This window comes from Henckelia pumila, chromosome 1 (assembly GCF_033568475.1).
Source record: "Henckelia pumila isolate YLH828 chromosome 1, ASM3356847v2, whole genome shotgun sequence".
Lineage (NCBI taxonomy): Eukaryota > Viridiplantae > Streptophyta > Magnoliopsida > Lamiales > Gesneriaceae > Henckelia > Henckelia pumila.
Genome location: NC_133120.1, coordinates 163,744,776 through 163,771,694, shown reverse-complemented (window position 1 = coordinate 163,771,694; position 26,919 = coordinate 163,744,776). Strand labels below are relative to the sequence as shown.

The window sequence follows — 26,919 nt, the reverse complement described above, 5'->3', positions numbered from 1 at the left end:
AATGTCTAGTCTCAAACAAATAATCTATCCTAATATTAACTGAACATTCCCCGACAACGGCTCCAAAAACTTGACCGGCTAAATCGGTGTAATATAAAACTACTGACAAGCGTACCAGGTCAAGTAATAGTAAAGTGGACTGAGAGTCCAAGTATCGATCCCACAGGGGCTGCAGTCAATTCTCAAGAATTAATTATTTAGCTTTATCTAGACAAAATCATAAAAAACAATTTGATTTAAATAAAATAATAATTTAAAATAAAACTGCTTAAGAAATAAGAATTAAAATAACTGAAGATAAAATTAATTAAAACGAGACAACCAAGACACACGTAGGTACCAAACAAATCATGTAACATGTAGTTGATTCAGGACTCAGATTTAATATTAGATCACGGGAATTCTCCTATCTTGTTCAAAAGTCTATTTCTAGAATAATCAAACCTATTCAAATATTGACGGATTAATATTTCGTAATTCTAATCAAATTTTAATGCATTAAATATTTGTAAAAATTCAGTTTACACCCAAACCGCACACTGAAATCAAATTCTATTTCTAGTCGGTTTTACAATATGTTGATTATCAAAGTGATCGAAATCAATACCTCATCTGTCAAATTGGAATCGATTAACATGCAAGCAAATAGTTGATCAGACTATTCACAAGACAAATATAAATTTGACAATCAATAAAATAAAATCAACTCTGAAAAATCCCAAACAAACATCCAAGTTTTCTACATGAATTTGTTCGACCCAATCACGCCGTCTTGATTGAAAATAAACTACTCAATAATTGAAACTAGAATAAAAAATAAAATAAAGAAAGAAGAAGAAAAGAAAAGAGAAATATTCTCTCCCAAGACTTGTAGCCGCCTCCCTTGCGTTGTCTGGGTTCTGTAACTTCGGAACCCTAAAAAATATAATATATCTTCTATTTATATGGTCCGGAACGCCTACCAATTAATTTCCTTCCAATACAAGGACTTTTCGCATAAATCTGACGCCAGAACACGCGTGCGCGTGCACGTGGAATAGGTCTCGCGCGCGCAGAACAAAAAAACAAAGTTCTGAAACTCTGAATCGCGTGCGGGCAAGCTTGATTCTCGCTCGCGCGCCATACAAAATTTTTGCTCCGAGCGACGATTTTGAGAAATTCATATCTCAAGATCTAGACGTCGGATCAAGCTGAAATGTGGACAGCAGATTTAAAACATCTTGATATACATTCTGAACGGCGAAGATCGGATTTGAATTTTTGTAAAATTAAATATGAATTTTGGATCAAGGCTGCTCCGTAATTCACTCTTCAAAAATCCATTTTCCTACAAAATTAACCGGGAGAGTGAAATACACACACATGCACTAAAACACATAAAAATACATAAAAACAATATGAATGCATACAAAATAAACATAAACCTATCACAAACTAATGCATACAAAATGCACTTATCACTTGGTTGTCTCATTTTAATTAAATTTTCCTTTCAAATATTATTTCTTAAGCAGTTTTTATTTTAAATTATTATTTTATTATAAATAATGTGTTGTTAGTGATTGATTTAGTACAAAAGTTTCATAGAAATGAATATTTTTAAGATCAATAATGATACTGTTCAAAACAGTATGATTGAAGAATATGATATTCCAGATAATTTGGATTTATTGAATAAATGGACTATTCTTAAAGTAGAACCTAAACTGATTTATAAATTAGGAACTTTTGAAAGATTAGGTTTAAAACAAGTAGTAAAAACTACTAAAAAATCTATTATTCTCCATAGAAATGAGATGATAATTGGTCTGTTAAACAAAAAGGATATTTTACCCTTTCAAAAAACTCATAAGTTTTACATATTGGTTTAGTACAAATTGCTTTTAAACCTCTTACTTTAGAAGGACTACCGGAAAGCTTTTTAGCAGCTTTACAAGATGGTAAAAATTTAAATTGGAAACAATCCCTTATGGGAATAATTCAGTCTAGTCTGGCTCATGGACCAGTTTATTTTGATGTTTATCCAAATCTCTCTTTATCTTTATCTGATATAAATATTCTTTATGCTTTAACATTAAATGTTAAAACTCATGGTTATAATTATATTCCTGGAACAGAAGTGATATGTATCTGTTATAGAATATATTTTAAACCTTTATTTACCTTGAATTCTATGTGTAAAAGGGTAGATAAAGATGTGAATGAAACAATTCTTATAGAAATTAATTTTAGTAGATCCAAGATCACTACTCGTAGATCTATAAAATGGGAAGAAATTATATTTTCTGAAAATTGGATAATTGAACAAGCTGTTCCTAGAAATCCTATATTAAATAGTGATTTACAAAATATTGTTCAAAATAATGAAGGATATGTAGAAATACAGTTTCATAACGAACAAAGAAGATTATTGCCATCTTCTGCTAGATCTCTTGCTAGATCTAGATCTATATACTCTCATATTTCTCGTGTAGATTACATGATTGATATACCTCAATCGTCCAGAGCATCCACTTCTCAAATAAGAGAAGACAGTGGATCTCAGTCCTCTAAAGAGGATGTATTTGATGAATTAATCATCAACAAGAATAATATTGTTCATGGTATTCATAATGTTTAAAACATTAGAGAAACTGATACGATATCAAAAATAAACTTTATATGATTTTTATGGATAGTACGCCCAAAATTGATTTTGTTAAAGGTTCTTTTGCTAAGCAAAATATTAATTATGAATTTTATCTTCCAAAATGGAATCTTTTCAGAAACTGGTATTTTCAAAGTTTTTCTGAAAAAGAATATGATATAATAAGATATGAATTTTATTCTTTTTGTAAAAAGCATAATAAATTGATTCCTTTTGTCCCTTGGTTTATTAGAACTTACGTGATTGATTATATCAATGTTATTGAAAGAACTTATAACTTTCTTCTGGTTCTATACAGAAATCTTTGTATCCCCCTCAGCAATCTTTGAAAAGAATAATAAAATCTTAAATTTTGCTTCTTTCTCTAAATTGCTTGAGAATGACACGTTACAAATTACTGCTATAAATATTAATCAAATTTTGAAAAAATAAAATTACACTAATTTATATTTAACTATTCTAGGAGAAGAAATTACTTCTTTATATAATAGAGTAGAAATGATTATTTCTGCTATAAATCAGATTAAACTAGATGTTCATATACAACAGAAGGAAGAGACTAATATTGTCTCCATAGCATTTTCTTCTATTCAGCCACCTCCTGAAATCAAAGATTTCAAATTAAAATCTTCCATGTTTTAATTAGAAAAATTCATAGAAGATAAATTAAAAAATTTTAATGTTTCCACTTTAGATGGTAAAATGGATGATAATTCTTTTATTTCTTATGATGAGGTTAACAAGTTGAAATGGGCTGATAGACCTACTCATAATAAATATTATTATAGTAGACCTACTCCTATGAATGTTCTTAATGAAGAACAAGAATATATTATTTCTAACAATTATAATGGTAAAAGTATTTATGAATGAAATATTGATGGTTTTGCAGATAAGCATATTTATAATATTGCTCATCGTATGCTTATGTACAACAGTGTTTGTAAGAATAATGGTAATACTGATAAGAATATTGCTAAAATGCTTATAGCAGGTTTTACTGGCCAACTTAAAGGTTGGTGGGATAATTTTTTGTCTCAATCTCAGATAGATGAAATTTTAGGAACTATTAAAATTGAGAATAATATTCCAACTGAGCATGCAGTTTATACTTTAATCATGACTATGACTGAGCATTTTATAGGAAGATTTACTGATAATAGTGAGAATATTTGTATTTTGCTTAGTAATTTACGTTGCAAAACTCTCACTGATTTTAGATGGTGTAAGGATACTTTTGTATTTAGAATTTATGAATTGCCTGACTGTAATACTAGTCAATGGAAAGCCAAGTTTATTGATGGTCTTCCAAGTTTATTTGCTGAAAGAATTAGAAAAATTCTAAGAAAAGATAATTTGTCTATTCCTTATGATAGTTATACTTTTGGAAAGCTTATTAGTACTTGTGTCCAAGAAGGTCTAGCTCTTTGTAATGAATTAAAGCTAGATAAACAAATAAAAAGACAAAATTTGTTAGAAAAAAGACAACTTGGTAAATTTTGTGACCAATTTGGTATTGATATGCCTAAAGATAAGAAGAAATTACCTGATATAAGTATATCAAATAGATCTAACAGATTTTATAAAAGACATCGCCCCTTATCTGAAAAACAAAAAGATAAGAAAGAAAACCGTAAAGAATCACGTAGGCAGAAAAGGACATATCCTAAGAAAAAATATAAAGTTATTTGTCATAAATGTGGAAAAGAATGTCATTATGCTAATAAGTGTTGAACCAAAGAAAAGATTAAAAATCTTGACATAGATGATAGTATTAAAGAAAAAATATTTATTATCTTTCTAACTTCTGATTTTGATAATAGTTCGAAACCAGAATCTTATAGTTCTGAGGATATTAATGTCTTAGAAAATGATTCGATTATCTCAGATTCTGATACTGAGGATTGTGATGCTTGTATTCAAGGACAAGTATGCACTAAGAAAGATGATAATAATGATGAGTTTTATAAACTTATGTCTCAATTTAAGGATATTAATATTAATTTTTTGGATAATAATAATATTTTAGAATTTCTTAAGATGATTAAGGATCCCAGTTTACTTTCTAGTATCATTGATAAAATTGATAGTAATCCTTCTGTTAGTAATAAGACAGAGAGTCTTATTAATCCTACTTATACCATGACAGAAGTTAAAAAACTTCTCAAACAGAAGTATGAGATCAAAATCCTGTGACTATTCAGGATTTAATTAGTGAGATTAATAATCTCAAAAAAGAGGTAAAAATTTTACAAAATGACAATTTAGTTCTTCATAAAAGAATCAATAAAATTGAGAAAGGAAAAGAAAAAATGTATGATCAAGAAAATTTTCAGGATACTGAAAATGATTATGATCAACAAGATTATTTTAAAAAATTATCTTTCTTTGAGAAGAATCACCTTTCTGTGTTAAGTATGATTATATCTCATAAATGGTATACTAATATTACTCTTTTGATTGATAATTCTTATAAGAAAAATTTTATTGCTATGATTGATAGTGGTGCAGATTTAAATGTTATACAAGAAGGTCTTATACCTACAAAATATATCCATAAAACTACTCACTGTTTATCTCATGCAGGTGGAGAACCCCTTGATATAAATTATAAATTACCTAAAGCTTATATTTGCAAAGATAAAAATTGTATTGCTACAAGTTTCTTACTTGCTAAAAATATTTCTAGCCAACTTATTCTTTGTCTTCCTTTTATTTATAAAATTTATCCTTTAACTCACATAGATGAAAAAGGAATTACAGGTACCTTTGATGGGAAACCTATTTCTTTTCAGTTTATTACAAAACCTATTAATAGGTTTTTAAATGAATTACATGATAAAATTGATAGAAAGATTTTTCATATAAATTCTTTAAAAGAGGAAGTCAACTCCTTAACTATTGAAGAAAAATTGAAGAATTCTAAATTACAAGAAAAAATCCAATTTGTTCATAATAAATTTTCTCTAGGGATCTGTAATGATCATGTAGTAGCCCGATTCCATTTTACAAGATTAAGTGATTTTAAACATGTTAGAAAATGGCATATAATTTTAAAATTGTCAAAACATGTTTAAGGAGTCCTTATTTGGTAAAAATAAGTGGAAAATCAGATCCGAAACGTCCGAAAATGGTGTGGTAGGTCCCGGGGGTCTTGGGGGCCCAAAACCAGTTCGGAAACATGAGAAACAGTTCGGAGCTTCCGGGCAGATCGGAGCTTCCGATCCGAGATAGGAGCTTCCGATCCTGAGATCGGAGCTTCCGATCTCAACCAGAAACAGGTGTCAAGGAGATTTAAACACGTGGCCAGATGCATGAGATCGGAGCTTCCGATCTCGGCCGTCCAAAACGTGGCAAACATGCACCGATCGGAGCTTCCGATCAGGTGATCGGAGCTTCCGATCGTGGCCTATAAATAGGGGTTCCTAGGGCCACAATTTCACACCAATCTCACATCTTCCCTCTCGGTTTTAGAGTATTCTAGGTGATTTAGGGGTGATTCTAGCCTTCCTAGGCTTGGTCCGGAGGTTGGCGAGGCACTCCAGGGTTACGGTGGAGTGGTGCCCAAGTTCTGGAGCAATCGTCATCAGTGGGCTGACGACGGACGCAGGTATAGCTCTGGCTCCTTATAGTAAATAGGGAGTATGCTATAGCGTAGTTAAGGCTTTTAGAATAAAGTGGTAATGCATGAGTACTTTGCATTGTAGTGCGGACTGTAGGCTTGGACATAGTGCTGGTCTAGCTTGCCTAGTGTATGAGGTACGGAAGTATTATTCGAGATATCCAGATTGAGTATGCATGTATTATGTGTTTGCATGGATTATGTGATTGCATGTTTTATATGCCTTTATATATACAGCATGTCATGAATGTATGTTGCATACATGAGCATATTGAGCTTTTACCTTAGAGGTATCCTGTAGGGAGCTCACCCTACAAGTTTGTGGATGGTTGGATACGTAAGTCTTGTGTCAGGTCACCATATGGTTGGACACATGTACTAGTATCAGATCACCATTATCCACTGGGTATATGAGCCACCTCCTGATGCGACGGCGCAGCGTGCTATATACCCTAGGCCCGGTCTATGAGCTTGTTTCTTGACCTGAGAGTCTTGGTACCCAGTTCACTTGCATACATGCACACATAACACCGTATACTCATACTCTCGTACTGAGCTTATCATGCTCATGTCCCGTACTTTGTTGTATTTGGACACCCTATTTCATGAGACAGGTCTGCGGCTGGACGATGCGGGTGGTTCCAGGAGAGCTTAGGCGATGGAGGACCATCAGAGTTATTGTCTAGGCTTTTGTTTCAGTTGTATTTGGGTTAATACACAGGTTTATTTCGATATGGTTGTAAACAATATTTTTATTATTGTTTAAGTTTCCGCTGTTATTTCTGATATTTTATTTGATTAAGTTATATGCATGCTTAAGCTTTTGATTAGTAGGTGATCACGGTGCGGGTCACTATATTTATGGTATCAGAGCATGTATAGTAATCTTGAGATCTAGATTGTTGAAATTGGGATTAACTTTTAATCATCGTGTAGATGGCGGGTCATGGTGACGAGAGTAGTCACGGCAGCATAGGTGGACGCTGGGGTGATCAGGACGATCGAGAGCATCGTCGGGGCCGTCATCACCATCGTCATGATGATCACAGGCGTTTCAGCATGCATAGGTTTATGCAAATGGGTCTGAAGCCTTTAGTTTGAGGAGAGTCACCGGAGGATACGGGAAACTGGCTACGACGTATGGAAGTTTGTTTTCGGGAGTTCCGATGCACTGTGGAGCAGCGGATGGAGACTCTTGATTTCCTGGTCGAAGGACGAGCTCGAAAATGGTGGGATTCTACTTCTGCGCCTTTTATTGCAGCCCGAGGAGTTGCTACCTGGGATGAGTTTCGCATGGCTTTTCATAAGCTGTATTTTCCTCCTGCTCTCCGACAGACGAAGACAAGTGATTTGTTGGGTTTGCGGCAAGGATCGATGTCGATCGAGGAATACCAGTTGAAGTTCTTTGAGTTACTGCCCTATTGCCCCCAGATTTCTGATAGCACGGAGGCAAAGTATAATCTGTTCCTGCAAGGTCTTAATCCGAAGATTCATGACCGAGTTGCTGTGGGAGATGACATGACTTACGAGGGATTAGTGAGCCGATGTCACCAGGCAGAGGACATCATCCGCCGTAACAGATCCTTCTACTCATCTAGACCCGCGAGTTCCTTGGGTCCCCGTGCTCAGTCATTCAAGAAGTCTAGTTATACTTCTTCTTCCTCAGGATCCGGGGAGGTGATGCATTTCGGCAGAAAGAATCAAGGTCCTTACAAGCATTGTGGTGGGAATCATCCTGCCAACAGGTGCCGAAAGGTTTCAGGGGCGTGCTTTTGATGTGGAGAAATTGGCCACCTGAAGAAGGATTGTCCACAGGCCGGGGGAGCTGGTTGTGGCTCAGGTTCTAGTTCTCAGGCTTCAGTGCAGCAGAGGCCACAGGGACAGTCGACAGGGGGTTCTAATTTGAAACCTCGTGCTTCCAGTCAAGTATTCGCCTTGAGACATGATCAGGCGGTGGATGAGAATGAGAAAGTTATAGCGGGTACGTTCTTGTTATTTGATAAACCTGCTTTTGCACTCATTGACACTGATGCATTTCATTCTTTCATATCTACACGTTTTGTTAAGAAATATAAGTTGCCATACATTTCACTAGACACAGTGGTTGTTGTTTCTACCCAGACAGGTTAGTCTGCATCAGCTAAGCGTCTAGTGATGGGTTGCCCTTTAGAGTTCGAAGGGAATGTCTTGATGGTGAATCTAACGATATTAGCAATGGAGGATTTCGATTGCATTTTGGGAATTGATGTGTTAACTACATACCGAGCTTCAGTGGATTGTTACCAGAGATTGGTAAAATTTCATCCGGTTGGCAATGATAGCTGGTTCTTTTACGGTGAGTGAGCGCGTCCTCAGATGCCATTGGTATCAGCTTTGAAAGCTTGTCGAGCTTTGGAATCTGGCGCGGAAGGCTACCTCATCTACGCATTTAATACATTCGCTGGAAGTATTGGTATAGAAGCTATTCCTGTTGTGAACGAATTCCCATATGTATTTCCAGAAGAGATTCCAGGATTTCCTCCAGTACGCGAAGTTGAGTTCGGTATAGATCTGATGCCAGGAACTTCGCCTATTTCTCGAGCACCGTATCATCTGGCTCCGTCAGAGATGCGTGAGTTGAAGCAGCAGCTTCAGGATCTGTTGGACAAGGGTTATATTCATCCAAGTATTTCTCCTTGGGGAGCACCTGTTCTATTCGTGAAGAAAAAGGATGGGTCTATGCGTTTGTGCATTGACTATCACCAGTTGAACAGGGTAACGGTCAAGAATAAGTATCCTTTGCCTCGTATAGATGATCTGTTTGATCAATTGCAGGGTACTTTGGTCTACTTGAAGATTGATTTGAGATCTGGATATAATCAGATGCGAGTTCGAGATCAAGATATAGCCAAGACAACATTCAGGACCAGGTATGGGCATTATGAGTTCCTAGTAATGCCATTTGGGTTGACTAATGCACCGGCTGTATTTATGGATCTAATGAATCGTGTATTCAGAGAATTTCTGGACAATTTTGTCGTTGTATTTATTGATGATATCTTGGTGTATTCACATGATGTAAATGAACATGCTTACCATTTGAGGCTGGTATTGCAAACTCTGAGGGATAGACAGTTGCACGCCAAATTGAGTAAGTGTGAGTTCTGGCTGGATCGGGTGGTGTTTCTTGGCCACATTATATCCAGAGATGGAGTTTCTGTGGATCCGAGCAAGATTAAGGCTGTAATGAACTGGTCGCGTCCGACGACGGTAGCTGAGATCCGTAGTTTTCTGGGTCTAGCAAGATATTATCGTCGTTTTATCGCGAATTTCTCGCAGCTCGCTCGACCTTTGACACAACTTACTCGGAAGGGCATGAATTTTGAGTGGTCCTCAGAATGTGAGGAGAATTTTTGTGAACTTCGTAGACGGTTGACTTCTGCGCCTATGTTGGCTTTGCCGTCTGGATCTGGAGGGTATGTAGTGTACACGGATGCTTCTCTTCAGGGACTGGGATGTGTCCTGACTCAGAATGGGCATGTGATTGCATACGCCTCTAGACAGTTAAAAGTTCACGAAAATAACTACCCAGTGCATGATCTTGAGTTAGCAGCTATTGTATTTGCATTGAAGATCTGGCGTCATTATCTTTATGGAGAAAGATTTGAGATCTTCACAGACCACAAAAGTCTCAAGTATTTGTTTACTCAGGCAGAATTGAACATGAGACAGAGACGTTGGATGGATTTGCTTAAGGATTATGACTGTGAAATCAAGTATCATCCAGGAGCTGCTAATCTCACTGCTGATGCCTTGAGTCGCAAGGTGCGACTATCCGCACTACAGACTTGTTCTGTGGCAAGTGCAATTTAAGATTTTTGTTCTTCAGGGTATACCTTCAAGCATAAGAAAGGTATGCAGAGTATCCAGATGTTTGCGATCTTATCTGAGCCTGCTTTGTATTCTCGGATTCGAGATGCTCAGATGGCTGATCCGAAGACCCAGCGTTTGGCTCGTTTAGCCAGGGATGATAGTTCGTCTAGATTCCATTATCAGTCAGATGGTTTTATTTGTTTATCTGGCCGTATTGTTGTTCCGAAGGATGATACTCTGAGGGAGGAGATTTTATCCCAGGCTCATCATTCTAAATTGAGTATTCATCCGGGGAGCAACAAGATGTACAAGGATTTGTGTACCAGGTTCTGGTGGAAAGGAATGAAAAGGAGTGTGTATCTATATGTTTCTAGATGTTTGGTATGTTAGCAGGTCAAGGCAGAGCACCGACGACCTGGAGGGTTGCTTCACAGTTTACCTATTCCTGAGTGGAAATTGGAGTTGATCACGATGGACTTCGTGACCCATTTACCGGTAAGCTCGAGAAATTGTGATGCTATCTGGGTTGTGGTGGACCGACTCACCAAGTCAACACATTTCATTCCTTATAACCGAGACTTTAAATTTGATAGGATGGCACGATTGTACATCCAGGATATTGTTCGATTGCACGGAGTGCCTGTGAGCATAGTCAGCGATCGAGATCCCAGGTTTACTTCCAGGTTCTGGGGGAGTCTTCAGCGCGCTATGGGTACTACTCTTAGTTTGAGTACAACATATCACCCAGAGACTGAAGGGCAGTCAGAGCGCACGATTCGTACTCTTGAAGACATGTTGCGAGCATGTTCTATGGATTTTGGTCCAGCATGGAAAGATCAGTTGCCATTGATTGAGTTCGCATACAACAACAGTTACCATCACAGTATTGGGATGGCTTCGTTTGAGGCGTTGTACGGGCGACGATGTCGTACTCCACTGTTCTGGGAGGAAGTGGGGGAGCGACAGGTTGAGGGACCAGAGTTAGTCCAGCAGGCTGTTGATATTGTTGGACAGATCAAGAAGAGAATTAAGGTTGCACAGGATCGACAAGCTAGTTATGCGAATGTCAAGCGCAGACCTTTACAGTTTGAGGTGGGTGAGAAAGTATTCCTGAAAGTCTCACCATTTCGCAGGATTTTTAGATTCGGTCACAAAGGTAAGCTATCTCCTAAGTTCATTAGTCCATTTGAAATTCTGGAAAGTGTTGGAGATCTGGCTTACAGGTTGGCGTTACCACCGTATTTGTAAAAAATCCATGATGTGTTCCATGTTTCACTGTTACGACGGTATGTGGCGGATGAGTCTCATATCTTACAGCCGTCTGAGGTACAGTTGGACTTGGATTTGACATACGTGGAAAGACCTTTGCGTATCATAGGTCATAAGGATAAGGTGTTACGCAACAAGACCATTCCTCTTGTTCTAGTTCAGTGGCAGCGTCGAGGCACTGAGGAGGCCACTTGGGAACTTGAGAGTCGTATGCGTACAGATTATCCAGAGTTATTTTGAATTGTTGTATTTTCAGATTGTAACTTGTAAAATGAATCAGTTTGAATAAAAGATGTTTATTCAGTGTTTTACTGCATTCAGTACTTAAGATTGTTCGAGGACGAAATATCTTAAGTAGGGGGAGAATGTAGTAGCCCGGTTCCATTTTACAAGATTAAGTGATTTTAAACATCTTAAAAAATGACATATAATTTTAAAAGTGTCAAATCATGTTTAAGGAGTCCTTATTTGGTAAAAATATGTGGAAAATCAGATCCGGAACGTCTGAAAATGGTGGGGGTCCCGGGGGTCTTGGGGGCCCAAAACCAGTTCGGAAACATGAGAAACAGTTTGGAGCTTCCGGGCAGATCAAAGCTTCCGATCCGAGATAGGAGCTTCCGATCCTGAGATCGGAGCTTCCGATCTCAACCAGAAATAGGTGTCAAGGAGATTTAAACACGTGGCCAGATGCAGGAGATCGGAGCTTCCGATCCTACGATCGGAGCTTCCGATCTTGGCCGTCCAAAACGTGACAAACATGCACCGATCGGAGCTTCCGATCAGGTGATCGGAGCTTCCGATCGTGGCCTATAAATAGGGGTTCCGAGGGCCACAATTTCACACCAATCTCATATCTTCTCTCTCGGTTTTAGAGTATTCTAGGTGTTTTAGGGGTGATTCTACCCTTCCTAGGCTTGGTCCGGAGGTTGGCGAGGCGCTCCAAGGTTACGGTGGAGTGGTGCCCAAGTTCTGGGGCAATCGTCATCAGTGGGCTGACGATGGACGCATGTATAGCTCTGGCTCCTTATAGTAAATAGGGAGTATGCTATAGCGTAGTTAAGACTTTTAGAATAAAGTGGTAAAGCATGAATACTTTGCATTGTAGTGCGGACTGTAGGCTTGGACATAGTGCTGGTCTAGCTGGCCTAGTGTATGAGGTACGGAAGTATTATTCGAGATATCCAGATTGAGTATGCATGTATTATGTGTTTTCATGGATTATGTGATTGCATGTTTTATATGCCTTTATATATACAGCATGTCATGACTGTATGTTGCATATATGAGCATATTGAGCTTTTACCTTAGAGGTATCCTGTAGTAGGGCGCTCACCCTACGAGTTTGTGGATGGTTGGATACGTAAGTCTTGTGTCAGGTCACCTTATGGTTGGACACATGTACTAGTATCAGGTCACCATTATCCACTGGGTATATGAGCCACCTCCTGATGCGACGGCGCAACGTGCTATATACCCTGGGCCCGGCCTATGAGCTTGTTTCTTGACCTGAGAGTCTTGGTACCCTGTTCACTTGCATACATGCACACATAACACCGTATACTCATACTCTCGTACTGAGCTTATCATGATCACGTCCCGTATTTTGTTGTATCTGGACACCCTATTCCATGGGGCAGGTCTGCGGCTGGACGATGCGGGTGGTACTAGGAGAGCTTAGGCGATGGAGGACCAGCAGAGTTATTGTCTAGGCTTTTGTTTCAGTTGTATTTGGGATAATACACTGGTTTATTTCGATATGGTTGCAAACAATATTTTTATTATTGTTTAAGTTTCCGCTGTTATTTCTGATATTTTATTTGATTAAGTTAAATGCATGCCTAAGCTTCTGATTAGTAGGTGATCATGGTGCGGGTCACTACAGATCATCCCAATGCTTTTTGAGAAAGAAAGAAACATATTGTTTCTCTTCATTATGAGAAAACTTTTGATGAAAAAAGTATTCCTACCAAGGCTCGCCTTTTCAGATGAATTCTGAATATTTGGAATTATGTAAAAATCAAATAAAGTCCTTATTAGATAAAAAGTTGATAACTCCCTCTCAGTCTCCTTGGTCTTGTACTGCTTTTTATGTCAATAAGCATTCAGAGAAGGAAAGAGGAGTTCCCAGGTTAGTAATTAATTACAAACCTCTTAATAAAGTTTTGAAATGGATTAGACATCCTATTCCTAACAAAAAATATTTATTAGATAGACTTTTTAATGCTTTAATATTCTCAAAATTTGATTTAAAATCAGGATATTGGCAGATTCAAATATTAGAATCTGGTAGATATAAAACTACTTTTAATGTTCCAATAGGACATTACGAATGAATAGTTATGCCATTTATTCTGAAGAATGCTTCTTCAGAATTTCAACAAATTATGAATGATATTTTTTTTATCCTTTTAGTAATTTTATCATTGTTTATATTGATGATATTTAGTCTTTTCTAAAGACATTGAATCCCATTTTAATTGGAAATATTTAGAAAAGTGGTTATTCAAAATGGTCTTGTTATATCAAAACCAAAAATGTCTTTATTTCAGACCAATATCAGATTTCTTGGTCATATGATAGAAAAATGAAAAATTATTCCTATTCAAAGAAGTATAGAATTTTTGGTTCTAAAATTTCCTGATGTAATAACTGATAAAACTCAGTTACAAAGATTTTTAGGAAGTCTTAATTATATATCTTCCTATATTAAAAATCTTACTAATGATTCTGTTATTTTATATGATAGACTCAAGAAGAATCCCTCTCCTTGGACTATAGAACATACCGAGGATGTTAGAAAAATTAAAGAAAAAGTTAAAAATATTCCTTGTCTTATGTTGGCTAATCCCCAATGGGAAAAAATTATTGAAACTGATGCTTATGATATAGGTTTTGGAGGAATTCTTAAACAGGTTAATCCTGATACCAAACAAGAATATCTTGTTAGATTTTATTCTGGAAAATGGAATGGTGCTCAGAAAAATTATGCTACCATAGCTAAAGAAATTCTTGCTATAGTTAGATGTGTTTTAAAATTTCAAGATGATTTATATAATCAAAAATTTATAATTAAAATAGATTGTAGATCTGCTAAATTTATGTTTCAAAAAGATTTTAAGCATGATGTTTCTAAGCAAATGTTTGCTAGATGGTAAGCTCATTTAGCGCCTTTTGATTTTGAAATTATATATAAAAAAGGTAAAGATAATAATTTACCTGATTTCTTAACAAGAGAATATTTATCATGCTTACAGGATGAGTAATCCTGGTAGAGGAAATTATTCCTCTTATAGAGGAAGAGGTGGATGTAGTAGCCCGGTTCCATTTTACAAGATTAAGTAATTTTAAACATGTTTGAAAATGACATATAATTTTAAAAGTGTCAAAACATGTTTAAGGAGTTCTTATTTGGTTAAAATAAGTGGAAAATCAGATTCGGAACGTTCGAAAATGGCGGGGTGGGTTCCGGGGGTCCAAAAATGAGTTCAAAAGGACCAAAATAGTTCGGAGCACACGGACCAGTTTGGGCCCTCCGAACCACTTCGGGCCGTCCGAACCCAAGTTCGGACAGTCCGAACTCCACAGGTTCCAGGTGTCTAAAGGCTCGGACAAGTGGCAGTTCGGGCCGTCGGAACCTAGTTCGGACCGTCCGAACTTCGCCTATAAATAGGGGTCTGAATCCCTCATTTTGAAGTGCAAAAATTCCTCTCATCTCCCGGTAATCGCTCTATTTAAGGGCTTTGGGACTCTTTCTTTAAGATTTGGAGTAGGAAATAGTATATTTTTATAGCGGACAGTGTCCGCAGTAGCAGCCAGGCGGTGGAGCTCTGGCAAGGCATCTAGGGGTCGTAGCTAGGCTAGGCCCAGGCTCTGGGGCATGCGTCATTAGCGGGATGACAACGGACGAAGGTATGTCTTTGGTTCCCTATAGTAAATAGGGAGTAGACTATAGTTTAATTAAGGATTTTAGAGCCTAGTAGGTGATGTTTGGAATGCTAGGTAATGCATGAGTTATTTATGTTGTAGTGTTGCATGGTAGGCTTGGACCTAGATGAGAGCTTTTAGGATCTGCCTTAGTAAGGTACGGAAGTATTATTCGAGATATCCAGATTGAGTATGCATGTATTATGTGTTTGCATGGATTATGTGATTGCATGTTTTATATGTCTTTATATATACAGCATGTCACGACTGTATGTTGCATACATGAGCATATTGAGCCTGTATCCTTACGATATCCGGTATTGGGATATTTATCCTGTCAGTAGATGGTTGGACACAGAGACACGTGTTAGGTCACCAAAATCAGTTGGAACCGAATCTCGTGTTAGGTCACTGATATTTGGTTGGACATGTGTACTTGTGTTAGGTCACCATCAGGGCTTTTGTGTATGTTGGTCACCTCCTGTAGCGACGGCTCAGCATGGCACATACCAGGACCCAAGTTTGTTCTTGATCAGATATTCTTGACCTCATGTCTTGGTACACAGTTCACTTGCATACATGCACATATAATACCGTATACTCATACTCTCGTACTGAGCTTATTATGCTCACGTCCCGTACTTTGTTGTATTTGGACACCCTATTCCATGGGGCAGGTTTGCGGCTGGATGAGGCGGGTGGTTCCAAGAGAGCTTAGGAGATTGATGACCAGCAAGGCTTTGTCTAGGCTTTTGTTTCTGTTGTATTTGGGTTAATACATTTGATTTATTCGATATGGTTGTATCATAATTATTTTATTTGGGGATTTATTTATGCTTTTCCGCTGTTAATTCTGATGATTTATTATTTAAGTTAAATGCATGCTTAAACTTCTGATTAGTAGGTGATCACGGTGTGGGTCACTACAGTGGAAGAGGAGCATCTCCTCAAATAATTGCTCAACATGGAAATAAAAAGCTTATAGCTCAGAATATTGCAAGTTCATCGGGGAGTCATACTCCAGAAAAAAATAATCCATTATATGGTGAGTTTCAAGAAATAAAACTTCTACTGGTTTTATTGTAAGTTTTCTTGTTATTTTTATAATTTTATTTTTTTATTTAAATTTTTAATTCTTGTGTATTTAGCCTGAATGACAGGCTAAACTATTTTGTACTAAATCATGAGCTGACAATATAATTATATATAACTTGGTTCTTATGTTGTTTATGGATTCATAAAATATAAATATTTGATTAAAAGTTCTCTTTCACCTCTTTAGCCGTTTTAGCCGTGTGATGGCGTTTAGGCGTTTCCGAGCGATTTTTTGAGAACTGATAATCAAACTATTTGGTAATATCCTATGTATGATTTTGTAATATCCTACACTGATTTGTAATATCCTGTAATAATGTGATCTCTATGTTTTCCTTGTTCCAGAATGGTAATCAAATTAATCTTTATGATTTTGTTTAAATTATGTAAAATAATTAATTGTTGAGAATTGACAATAGTACCATCTATACTTTGTGGGATCAATCTCGTACAACGGAAGAAGAAATTTTTTTAAAAATAGAAAACAAAATAATGACATGATTTACTCTTTCTAATTAATCCTATTGCTCGAGAAGTTGAATATTTTAGAAAGAAGGTAATTTCACGATACTTCTGGTTCTAATTAATCCACTCGCCCGCGCGCGCAATGAAAAGCAAGTTTCTGAAATTGTAACTCGTGCGCGGGCGAGTTCAAATCTCGCTCGCGCGCCATGCAATTTTTGCTGCAAGCGACGATTTTGAAAAATACATATCTCGAGTTATAGCCGTCGGATCGAGCTGAAATTTGGACAGAAGCTTAAAAACATTTTAAGCGTCATTCTGAACAGTGAAGATTAAATTTGGATCTCTCTAAAATTAAATTTGATTTTTTGAACAAAGCTGCTCCGTAATTCACTCTTCAACAATTCATTTTCCTATAAAATTAACCCGAGGAGTGAAATACACAAGCATGCACTAAAACACATAAAAACACATAAAAACAATATGAATGCACACAAAATAGACATAAACCTATCACGAAATAATGCATACAAAATGCACTTATCAACACCCCCATACTTAACTCTTGCTTGCCCTCGAGCAAGAAATGCAAAAACAATATGCAAACAACGACATAAGTAAGAATGAATCATGAACAACATAGCCTCCGATAAGTTCCAACTTCAACAACTAAAAACCACAAACTTCTGATTGACCACAATACACTGTCAGTTTAACGTAAATGTGTGTGTGTGTCATGTCATTCTAGTTTCGTGTAACTTCAAAAGAATCTGTCCTAAAAATACTTAGCGATCTATGACAATTCAGTGCAAGTGTCACAATCTAGCACTCTTTCATCCCAACAATCCCAAATAAAAACATGAACTCTCTTGAGATAAATTACGCACCGCCGGATTTTTGCACCCGGTTTTCTCAAGCCCCAATAATTACCCGCAAACTTAGCTATAACTAAGATAGGATTCGAATTTCAATCCCCTCGTACATAGCCCGGATGGAGCGACAATCTCATTCAACCTGCAAACTTAGCCATGAAAAAATGATTAGGATTCAAATCATTTCTAAAACTTAACATTCGTGTGTTTGAAAATTGAAATATAAAAAATTGAAAATTGAAAACGAGATGACACAACCTTGAGCAAATATAAAAGACGTAGGAATTTATCATCAATAATTATATACTGGTGATAAAGAAATATCTTAATTTTGGTGATGATATTTATGCAACAATTGAGCAGATCATATAATTAAAACATAGTATACAATTTGGTCTAACGCTTTGAATAGAACAAACCTGCAATATATATCAGATCAGAGATAATCAGACCAGATCAATTCATGAGAACATATTCTATTCAGTCTAAGTTGTTGGAGATAAAGACAAATTAATTTGGTGAAAATAAAGACGATGAGAATCGTACTCGACAACACTCAAATTGTTCCACTTCCTTAGTACTATTTTTGGAAAGAGGACGAGGACACATATCATGTTGTGCTTAAGTGTCGGATGTATCTGGAACAAATGCTCACCGGTTATATTTTTGAACGTTGAAAAAATCATCTATAAAACTCGTTGATGTACACCATTGTAGAGCACGCAGACACACGCTTTCAAAGAATCTAAGATCATTAAGCTCTCAAGTGTTTCAATCAAGAACCAGATCAAATTTTTATAACTTCTTTCATATACAGTTGCTATAACAGATCAATTAGAGTGATCAAATAGTCTAGCTTTCGAGAATCATTGTTGAAATTTCTCTTTTTGGTGTAAATCAGAATGTGATCTGAATTGAAATTGTGTTACTAGGATTTCTTTTCAAGGGTTAATTGGATCGGATTTGTGCAAGTCGTTGTATAAATCAAATTCTTCTAGTTGAAATCCTTCTGAAAACAGAAGAAGGAGAGACATAAAAGTTTTAATTTCAAACTTTCATAAAAAATCTCGTGTTCAGTACTCTTATTTACTGCACAATTTATATTATGTCTGCCTTAAGTTATATCCAGTTCAATTATTTAGTGAGATTATTTCCTCCTGACTAGAACAGTTCTCACAAGAATTTTAACAATCGAACTGGTAACTCATCTTAATTGTAAAATAAATTTTGAAAAATATTTTTAAATGTGTATTCACCCCTTCTACAATACCTATTCGATCCTAACAATTGGAGTGTGAATAAATAAGATACGTAAGTTTATGTATATATATATATATATATATATATATATTTATAAATGTTTTTTCTATAAACAAATAAGATTTTAATATTTTTAGGGGTCACAGAAATCCACTATGAAATTTTAACTTAATCAATAAAAATCTTAATATTTTTAGGTGCAATTTACACTTTATTTTTAAAATTTAATTTAATGTTAAAAAATTTAATTTTTTTTCAATAGATTTTTTATCCTTGAGACCGGTCACTCTTACTCATATTTACAAATAAAAATAAAATTTTTGACATAAAAATTAAATTTTTTTTATGGGTTACCTAAATAAAAAATTAATCTTACAAAATTGACTCGTGAAACTGTTTTATTAAAATTTTTGTTTTAGATTTGTTCTGACTTTTAATTATTACATCGGATGTTCTTCACGTGCATGTTTTCTAGTTAACTTATATATTCAACTTAAGAACAAGACCTACAAAACCACGTTGTCACTTTAATATTTTAAAAAACACAATTTTTAAAAAATTTTTCTATAATCATAAATCCAAAAAATAATTTTTTCATGAGTCCCGCCAATTATTTCAATACACAATATACCTTTTTTATTTATTATCTATATTTAAATTTTTATTTTTTAATATAATAAAAAATTTGATCTTAAATAATATTAAATACCTTAATAATTTAATTAATTATGTTTAATATTTTTACTTAATTAATTAATCAACATTAAAATTTAATATCTATTAACCGTCAAAAAAATTTAATAACTATTGAAAAATTTCATGTATACATAAGTTACATAAAGCATCATATGCCCAACAATTAAATTTTTTTTAAAAAAAAAAGCTTTTTTTTTTTAACAAATTGGAAATTTAAAATGCTCTGCAACGGCTAAACTTGTGTAGAACCCAATTTTTGACATTTACCTAGCAAATGTGATATTGAATAAACATGCCACCTACCACCGTAAATGTGATATTGACATTTACCTAACACTTCAAACTACAACAAAAGCAGAACAAAGTTGATTGAGTGAGAGGAACTCAATTCACATCATCATCAATGAAGGCAAGAAATGAAAGTAAAATTCAGCATCCTCGTGTTTCCATGGATCGCACATGGCCATGTCTTCCCCTATCTTGAACTATCCAAGAATCTGTCCAACAAGAATTTCCATGTATACTTGTGTTCTACGGCAATCAACCTTGATTCAGTCAAGAACTCACTTCAACAACAATCTGATCATTCAATCCAACTAGTTGAACTTCAATTACCATCGTTTCCTGATCTTCCTCCGCACTTCCACACCACCAAAAACGTCCCCCCAGATCTCATGCCGAGGCTTTTTCAGGCCTTTCAAATGTCAGTCTCCAGCTTCAAAGATATCATCAGTAATCTGAAGCCAGATTTGTTGATTTATGATGGATTTCAAACGTGGGCTGCGAAAATGGCCATATCGATGAACATTCCCGCCGTCCATTTCGCTGCCACGGGAGCTGCAGCACATTCATTTTCTTATCATGGGTTCAAATGTAAAGGTTCCACTTTCCCTTATCCGGCGGTGTACCTTAAAGACCACGAGAGGAAGGCGTCACTAGCTGAGTTTGCTCAACTTAAAAAAGATGTGGTTGACAAAGATTCATTTTTTGCCCACTTTGAACTATCTTGTGACATTGTTTTGATGAAGACATGCAGGGGAATTGAAGGGAAGTATGTGGATTATTTGTCTGTTTTGTGCAAGAAAAACGTGGTACCTGTTGGTCCACTCATCACACAATCTTACAATGAAGAAGAAGGTTCGGAAATCTTGGAATGGCTGAGTAAGAGACCACAGTTTTCGACGGTGTTCATTTCTTTTGGCAGTGAAAACTACCTGTCTAAAGATCAAATGGAGGAGATAGCAAAAGGGTTGGAGCTTTGCAACGTTAACTTCATATGGGTCGTAAGATCTCCTGTCGGAAAGACGATTAACATTAACGAGGCAATGCCGAAGGTGTTTCTTGATAGAGTGAAAGAGAGGGGTATTATTGTTCAGGGATGGGCGCCACAAGCTAAAATCTTGGCACACAAAAGCGTTGGTGCTTTTGTGAGCCACTGTGGGATAAGTTCTGTAATCGAAAGCTTGTATTTCGGAGTACCAGTTATCGCGGTACCGTTGAAACTCGACCAGCCTTTGAATGCTAGGCTTGTGGTGGAGGCTGGTGTTGGTGTTGAGGTTGCTAGGGATGAGGATGGAAACTTCAGGGGAGATGAGTTTGCGAACGCGATAAACAAGGTTATTGTTGAGACGAGCGGCGAAAAGTTGAGGCTTAGGGCAAAAGAATTGAGTGAGGTGATGAAAAATGAAGAAGAAGATGCGATGAATGAAACAGTAGAGCAGCTCTCGCAGGTTTGCATCAAGTATAAGCAACAGATATAGGAGTTAGCATTTGGATCTTTAATTTTACATGCATCTGATAGCAAGTTAATTCTTCTGTGGATGAGTTAAAGTTTTATAAATATAATGGTTGTTATTGCAATTTATATCGACATGTTACTCTCGGGGAATATTTAATAAAATAACATTTGACTTTGAATTTATGAAATCTAACCTTCTCAGTTTTTAACACTCGATCATTTAGTTTTAGTATATATGATGGAATGAATTCAGCTTTGTAACGAAATGGAGATGAAACAACCCAATCAATTTGAATATTTAATTAGTTATGTTATGTATGATGGAATCATGAATTCAGTTTTGTAATGAAACAGAGATGAGAACGGAATGATACATTGCTTTTATTTGTACGAGTGGTATCAAAAGAAACAAGATTATCTCGTATGATTTCATTTTTCCAGAATTTAAACTTTTAATAGCAAATTCAATGCAAATTACGGTTTCACAAGTAATCGAAGGATTGAGAACAAAAAAAATGTCGGAAGTTACAACTTACAAGAGTTTAAAGGAAATGTATGAACATAAACAACGGCAATTGTATATGAGTGACGAACAGGAAAATGATTTGAGAGAATTACAAAAATAAAAATAAAAATAAAAAATCGAGGTTATTACATAAAATAGACTGCAACATAAAATATAAACTAATTTATACTTATTATAGATTCTGTTGAAATATTGTCCCACATCGGTAGATAGAGTTTCTGGGAGTCTTTAATGTAGACAAGGGCAACCCTCACCTCTTGAGCTAGCTTTTGAGGTGAGTTAGGTCCAAGTCAATTTCTAACATGGTATCAGAGCCCAAGCCCTCCGTGTGTGTTGGACCGTCCATAGTTGGACTGTCTATAGTTAGGTCATCCGTTAATATCTCCACGCTCCAGATGTTCATTCCGGGATGTGTTGAAATATTGTCCCACATCGGTAGAATAGAATTCCTGGGAGCCCTTAATATAGACAAGAGCAACCCTCACCCTTTGAGCTAGCTTTTGAGGTGAGTCCAAGTTAATTTCTAACAGATTCCATTGGTCATAAAACTTTTCAATTATATTCGACCAAATTCTTCGATGAATTGAACTTCATAATTAGTTGTGTGCGGTGAGTGTATTGCAATTCTGAAAATAAAATAATATGACATGTTAGAAGCAGGATGTATGTAATTACTTGACTCAAGATACCTGCTAAATAAAAATCTTATGTATGCAATTAACTTAAAATTTTAAACATGAATTTATTGCTTTAAAGTTTTTAAACCTCTAAAATCTCATGCCTTGTGAGATAGTCTGGATATAGGTGTATGCATATATAATGAATCATAATAATAATTAAAAAAATTAAGTTATAATAAATAATCTGTAGGTGCCGGTTAAGAATCCAATTCAAGATTCCCCAACAAGGTCAACAAACCTACGGTTTTCGTGTTGCATAGAAATAGAGTGACCAATCACTGCTCAATTAAAAAGAGATAACAATCAAAATGTTTTTACAGGATTGGTCGATGCTATCACATGTGTTGTGAGAACACTTTGATATAAAGACTCACCTATCCAATAATACAACTTATATTATAAACCGATCACACAAAATTCCTGTTCACGCTTGAATTAAGAACACCATTGAATTAAGAACACCAGCAAATTTCAATATGTGTATACACTAATATGCCAAATGAAACACAAACATAAAGAACATAACTTGAATGCGATTAGAAAGAAGAAAGACAATAACAACACAAATCAATTTACGTGGTTCAGCCACCAGCTACAGTGGCCTACATCCACGGGGAGAATCAACTCAAACTCTTATTAACCAATCCAAGAAATGGAGTTCCAATATAGCATCAATACAAGCAATAATCGATCCCAAAAGAAAAACTCAATACAATCAAGATTCTAATTGGACATCCCTTGATTGCAGATCTTGCTTTCTTCTATATCGATTATTCCTCCTCGACTCTTCTGTATTGCTTCTTCGAGGAGTAGCTCTATTCTCTTCTTAGACTTTCAAGATCAGATAGATTCTTATCAAGCTCGATTGATCGATGATAATATTTCACAGCTCCAGATCAATTCATATGTATATATCTCGGCCAGTAAGTAGTTATAACTTCTCAACTACTTTTCCAGCTAAGAAATAGCCCAGCCCAACATATGTGATCCAATTCCTTAGTTACCAACTAAGCCTTTTATTTGCTAATGGGCTGGCCCAACAGAGAAGAGTCACATGCTTCAACAATCTCTACCTTGACTCTTGAGGTTGGTTGTTCTCCCATCTAGTCCCTTACCTGACTAGTTCCTTTCTTACCATTCCTACCAAGTCCATACAATACTCAAACTTGGATAGAGGTAAGGATTTAGTTAATGCATATGATGGGTTATGATCTGTGAATATCTTTTCTATAGCCACCTCTCCAGTTGATATAACATCCCTTATAAAGTGTAATCGCACATCTATGTGCTTGGTCCGCTCATGATGAAACTGATGTTTACATAGATAGATAGCGCTTTGATTATCACAGTAGACTGTCACTTTGTCTGATTAATGCCCAGCTCAATCATCAGACCTCTCAACCATTTAGCTTCTTTGACAGCTTCAGTAGAAGCTATATATTCTGCTTCTGTGGTTGAGAGTGCAACTACCGATTGCAAATTTGATTTCCAAGTAATAGCTGTTCCATAAAGTTTGAATACATATCCTGTTATGGACTTTCTTGTATCTATGTTACCGGCAAAATCTGAGTCAACATATCCTCTTACTGGATTTTCTCCTTCACTTTGCCTTCTAAACATCAAACCATACTCTGAGGTTCTGTTCACATACCTCATAATCCACTTTAAGGCTTCCCAATGATAGATCCCTGGATTTGCCATGAATATCAAAACTACACTCATGGAATAAGCTAAGTCAGGCCTTGTACATACCATACTGTACATTAAACTTCCAACTCCACTAGCATAAGGTATATTTTCCATCTTCTGTTTATCCAACACATTCTCAGGACTTTGGCTTGCAGATAATTTTAGATGTTGTCTAAGTGGAGTTGATACATACTTCGACTCATTCATATTGTATCTCGAGATTACTTTCTTCAAATAGGCTTCCTGATTAAGATATATAGTGCACTGATATATGTCCCTCACTATGCTCATTCCAAGTATCTTACTTTCTTTTCCCAAATCCTTCATTTCAAACTCTGATTTCAACTGTTCTTTTATTATTTTGATCTATGTAATGCTCTTGCTTGCTATCAAAATATCATCTACATATATTAGTAGACAAACCAGTACTTGATTTCCTTCTTTCTTCAAGTAAATGCAACTGTCGAAATTGCTTTTGTCATAGCCTATGATCACCATGAATTCATGGAACCTTTTATTCCATTGCCTTGGACTTTGTTTGAGTCCATAAAGTGATCTTTTAAGCAGACATACTTTATTCTTGTTTTCTGGCTTTATAAACCCCTTTGGTTGTTCCATGTAGATCACTTCTTCTAGTTCACCATGAAGGAAAGCAGTCTTTACATCTAGCTGCTCAAGTTCCAGATTAAATTGTGTTACCAAAGCAAGCATTATCCTTATTGAGCAATGTCTTACAAAAGGGGAATAGATTTCATTGTAATCTATTCCTTCAATTTGTGCAAAACCTTTTGCCACAACTCTAGCTTTATACTTGACTCTTTCAACTTCTGGAGTGACATATTTTAGTTTATATACCCATTTGCATCCAAGTATTCTCTGTCCAGGAGGCTTTGTCACTAACTCCCAGGTTTTATTCTTGCTTAAAGAATTCATCTCTTCTTTCATAGATGCCTCCCACTTATTCCTATGTTTGCTTGACATGGCTTCTTCCTAAGTACTTGGTTCTGAGTGTTCAAGTTCTTCTGCTACTGCCAAGGCATACCAAACCAAATCTGCCTCCCCATATTTCTTAGGAGGCTTTATTTCTCTTCTGATCTTGTCCCTGGCTAGGTGGTATGATCTCAAGTCCTCGTTCTGATCACTCTGATCCTTTTCTTCCCATGTTTCTTGTTCTGATTCAGGAATCTCACTTTGAAACTCCACCTCAACTGGTGATTTATCACTCCTTTCTGTTTCCAGTGTTTCCTTCTGAGCATTTTCCATATATCCCAATCTAGACTCATCAAATTTTATGTCTCTTGAATTTAAGCACTTTGGGCCTTTTTCTTTTTCCAGATTCCATACCTTGTACCCTTTAACACCTTCTGGATAGCCTATGAAAATGCATCTTACTGCTCTTGCGTCCAATTTATCTTGCTTTAGATGAGCATAAGCTAGGCATCCAAACACCTTCAATTGTGAATAATCTGATGGCACACCATTTCAAAATTCCATTGGCGTTTTGAAGTTAAGGGCACTGGATGGACATCTGCTTATTAAGTATGTGGCTGTTGAGAGGGCTTCACCCCAAAAAGTCTTTGGGAGACCAGAATTTAGAAGCATACATCTTACTCTCTCTCATAAAGTTCGATTCATTCTTTCGGCCAAACCATTTTGCTGTGGAGTACTTGGGACTGTTCTGTGCCTTGTTCTTCCTTGGTTTCTACAGAATTGATTGAACTTCTCTGAGAGATATTCCAAACCATTGTCTGTCCTTATATGTTTTACCTTCTTTTCTGTCTTGTTTTCCATAGCCAACAACCAATCTTTAAATTTCTCATAAGCTTCATCCTTTGACTTCAAAACAAAGGTCCATAGCCTTCTTGAGTAGTCATATATTATGCTCATAAAGTTCTTCCCACCCCATGAGTTTCTGTCTTCGATGGACCCCATAAGTCAGAGTGTATATAGGCTAATGGTTGCTTTGAAGTATGTTTCCCTGGAGTGAATGATACTCGCTTATACTTTCCCAGCAGACAACTTTCACAAAGCTCTAGAGTCTGTATTTTATCTCCACAGAGAAGTCCTTGTTTTGATAGCTCTTGTAGTCCACGTTCACTAACATGTCATAGCCTTAGGTGCCACAAATTTGCCTTATCTTGGTTCCTTTGAATGTTTGCTAAACCACCAACCAATGTGTCACCTTGTAATACATAGAGAGCATTCACCTTTTGAGCTTTCATCACCACAAGTGATTGGTAGCGCTTAATCGTATCATGCCCAAATTATCCGACTCAATCAGATAAACAAATAATGCAGTAGTGTGAGTAGGGATCGTTCCCACGAGGAAAGACAAATTCAATGTGTTCTAAATAAATAAAATGGGGGTTTTGAAGTTTGAGGTTAACTACTGAAAACTTTAAACAATTAAAATTCACTAACATGCAGAATTGAATAATAAACTGGGAAAATCAATAAGAGACGAGACTTGGTATCGGTCGACTACACCCTTGATATTCATTCATTCAATCATCGATTCACTAAAAATAATTAATCCTATTAAATATTCGTCATTGAAAACCCAATTCCTGTTTCACCTTAATTTTAG

General features: G+C 36.1%; 2 protein-coding genes across 2 annotated transcripts; one reads left to right on the top strand and one right to left on the bottom strand.

The window, feature by feature from the left end:
• The first annotated feature begins 20,088 nt into the window (after positions 1–20,088).
• On the top strand, positions 20,089–21,559 carry LOC140875580 (mogroside IIIx synthase-like). The gene has a single exon (XM_073279296.1). The coding sequence runs from the start codon at positions 20,116–20,118 to the stop codon at positions 21,457–21,459; it is 1,344 nt and encodes a 447-aa protein (XP_073135397.1). The 5' UTR covers positions 20,089–20,115; the 3' UTR covers positions 21,460–21,559.
• A 2,440-nt stretch (positions 21,560–23,999) lies between these two features.
• Positions 24,000–24,659, bottom strand: LOC140874368 (secreted RxLR effector protein 161-like). The gene has a single exon (XM_073277653.1). The coding sequence runs from the start codon at positions 24,657–24,659 to the stop codon at positions 24,000–24,002; it is 660 nt and encodes a 219-aa protein (XP_073133754.1).
• Positions 24,660–26,919: the final 2,260 nt, after the last annotated feature.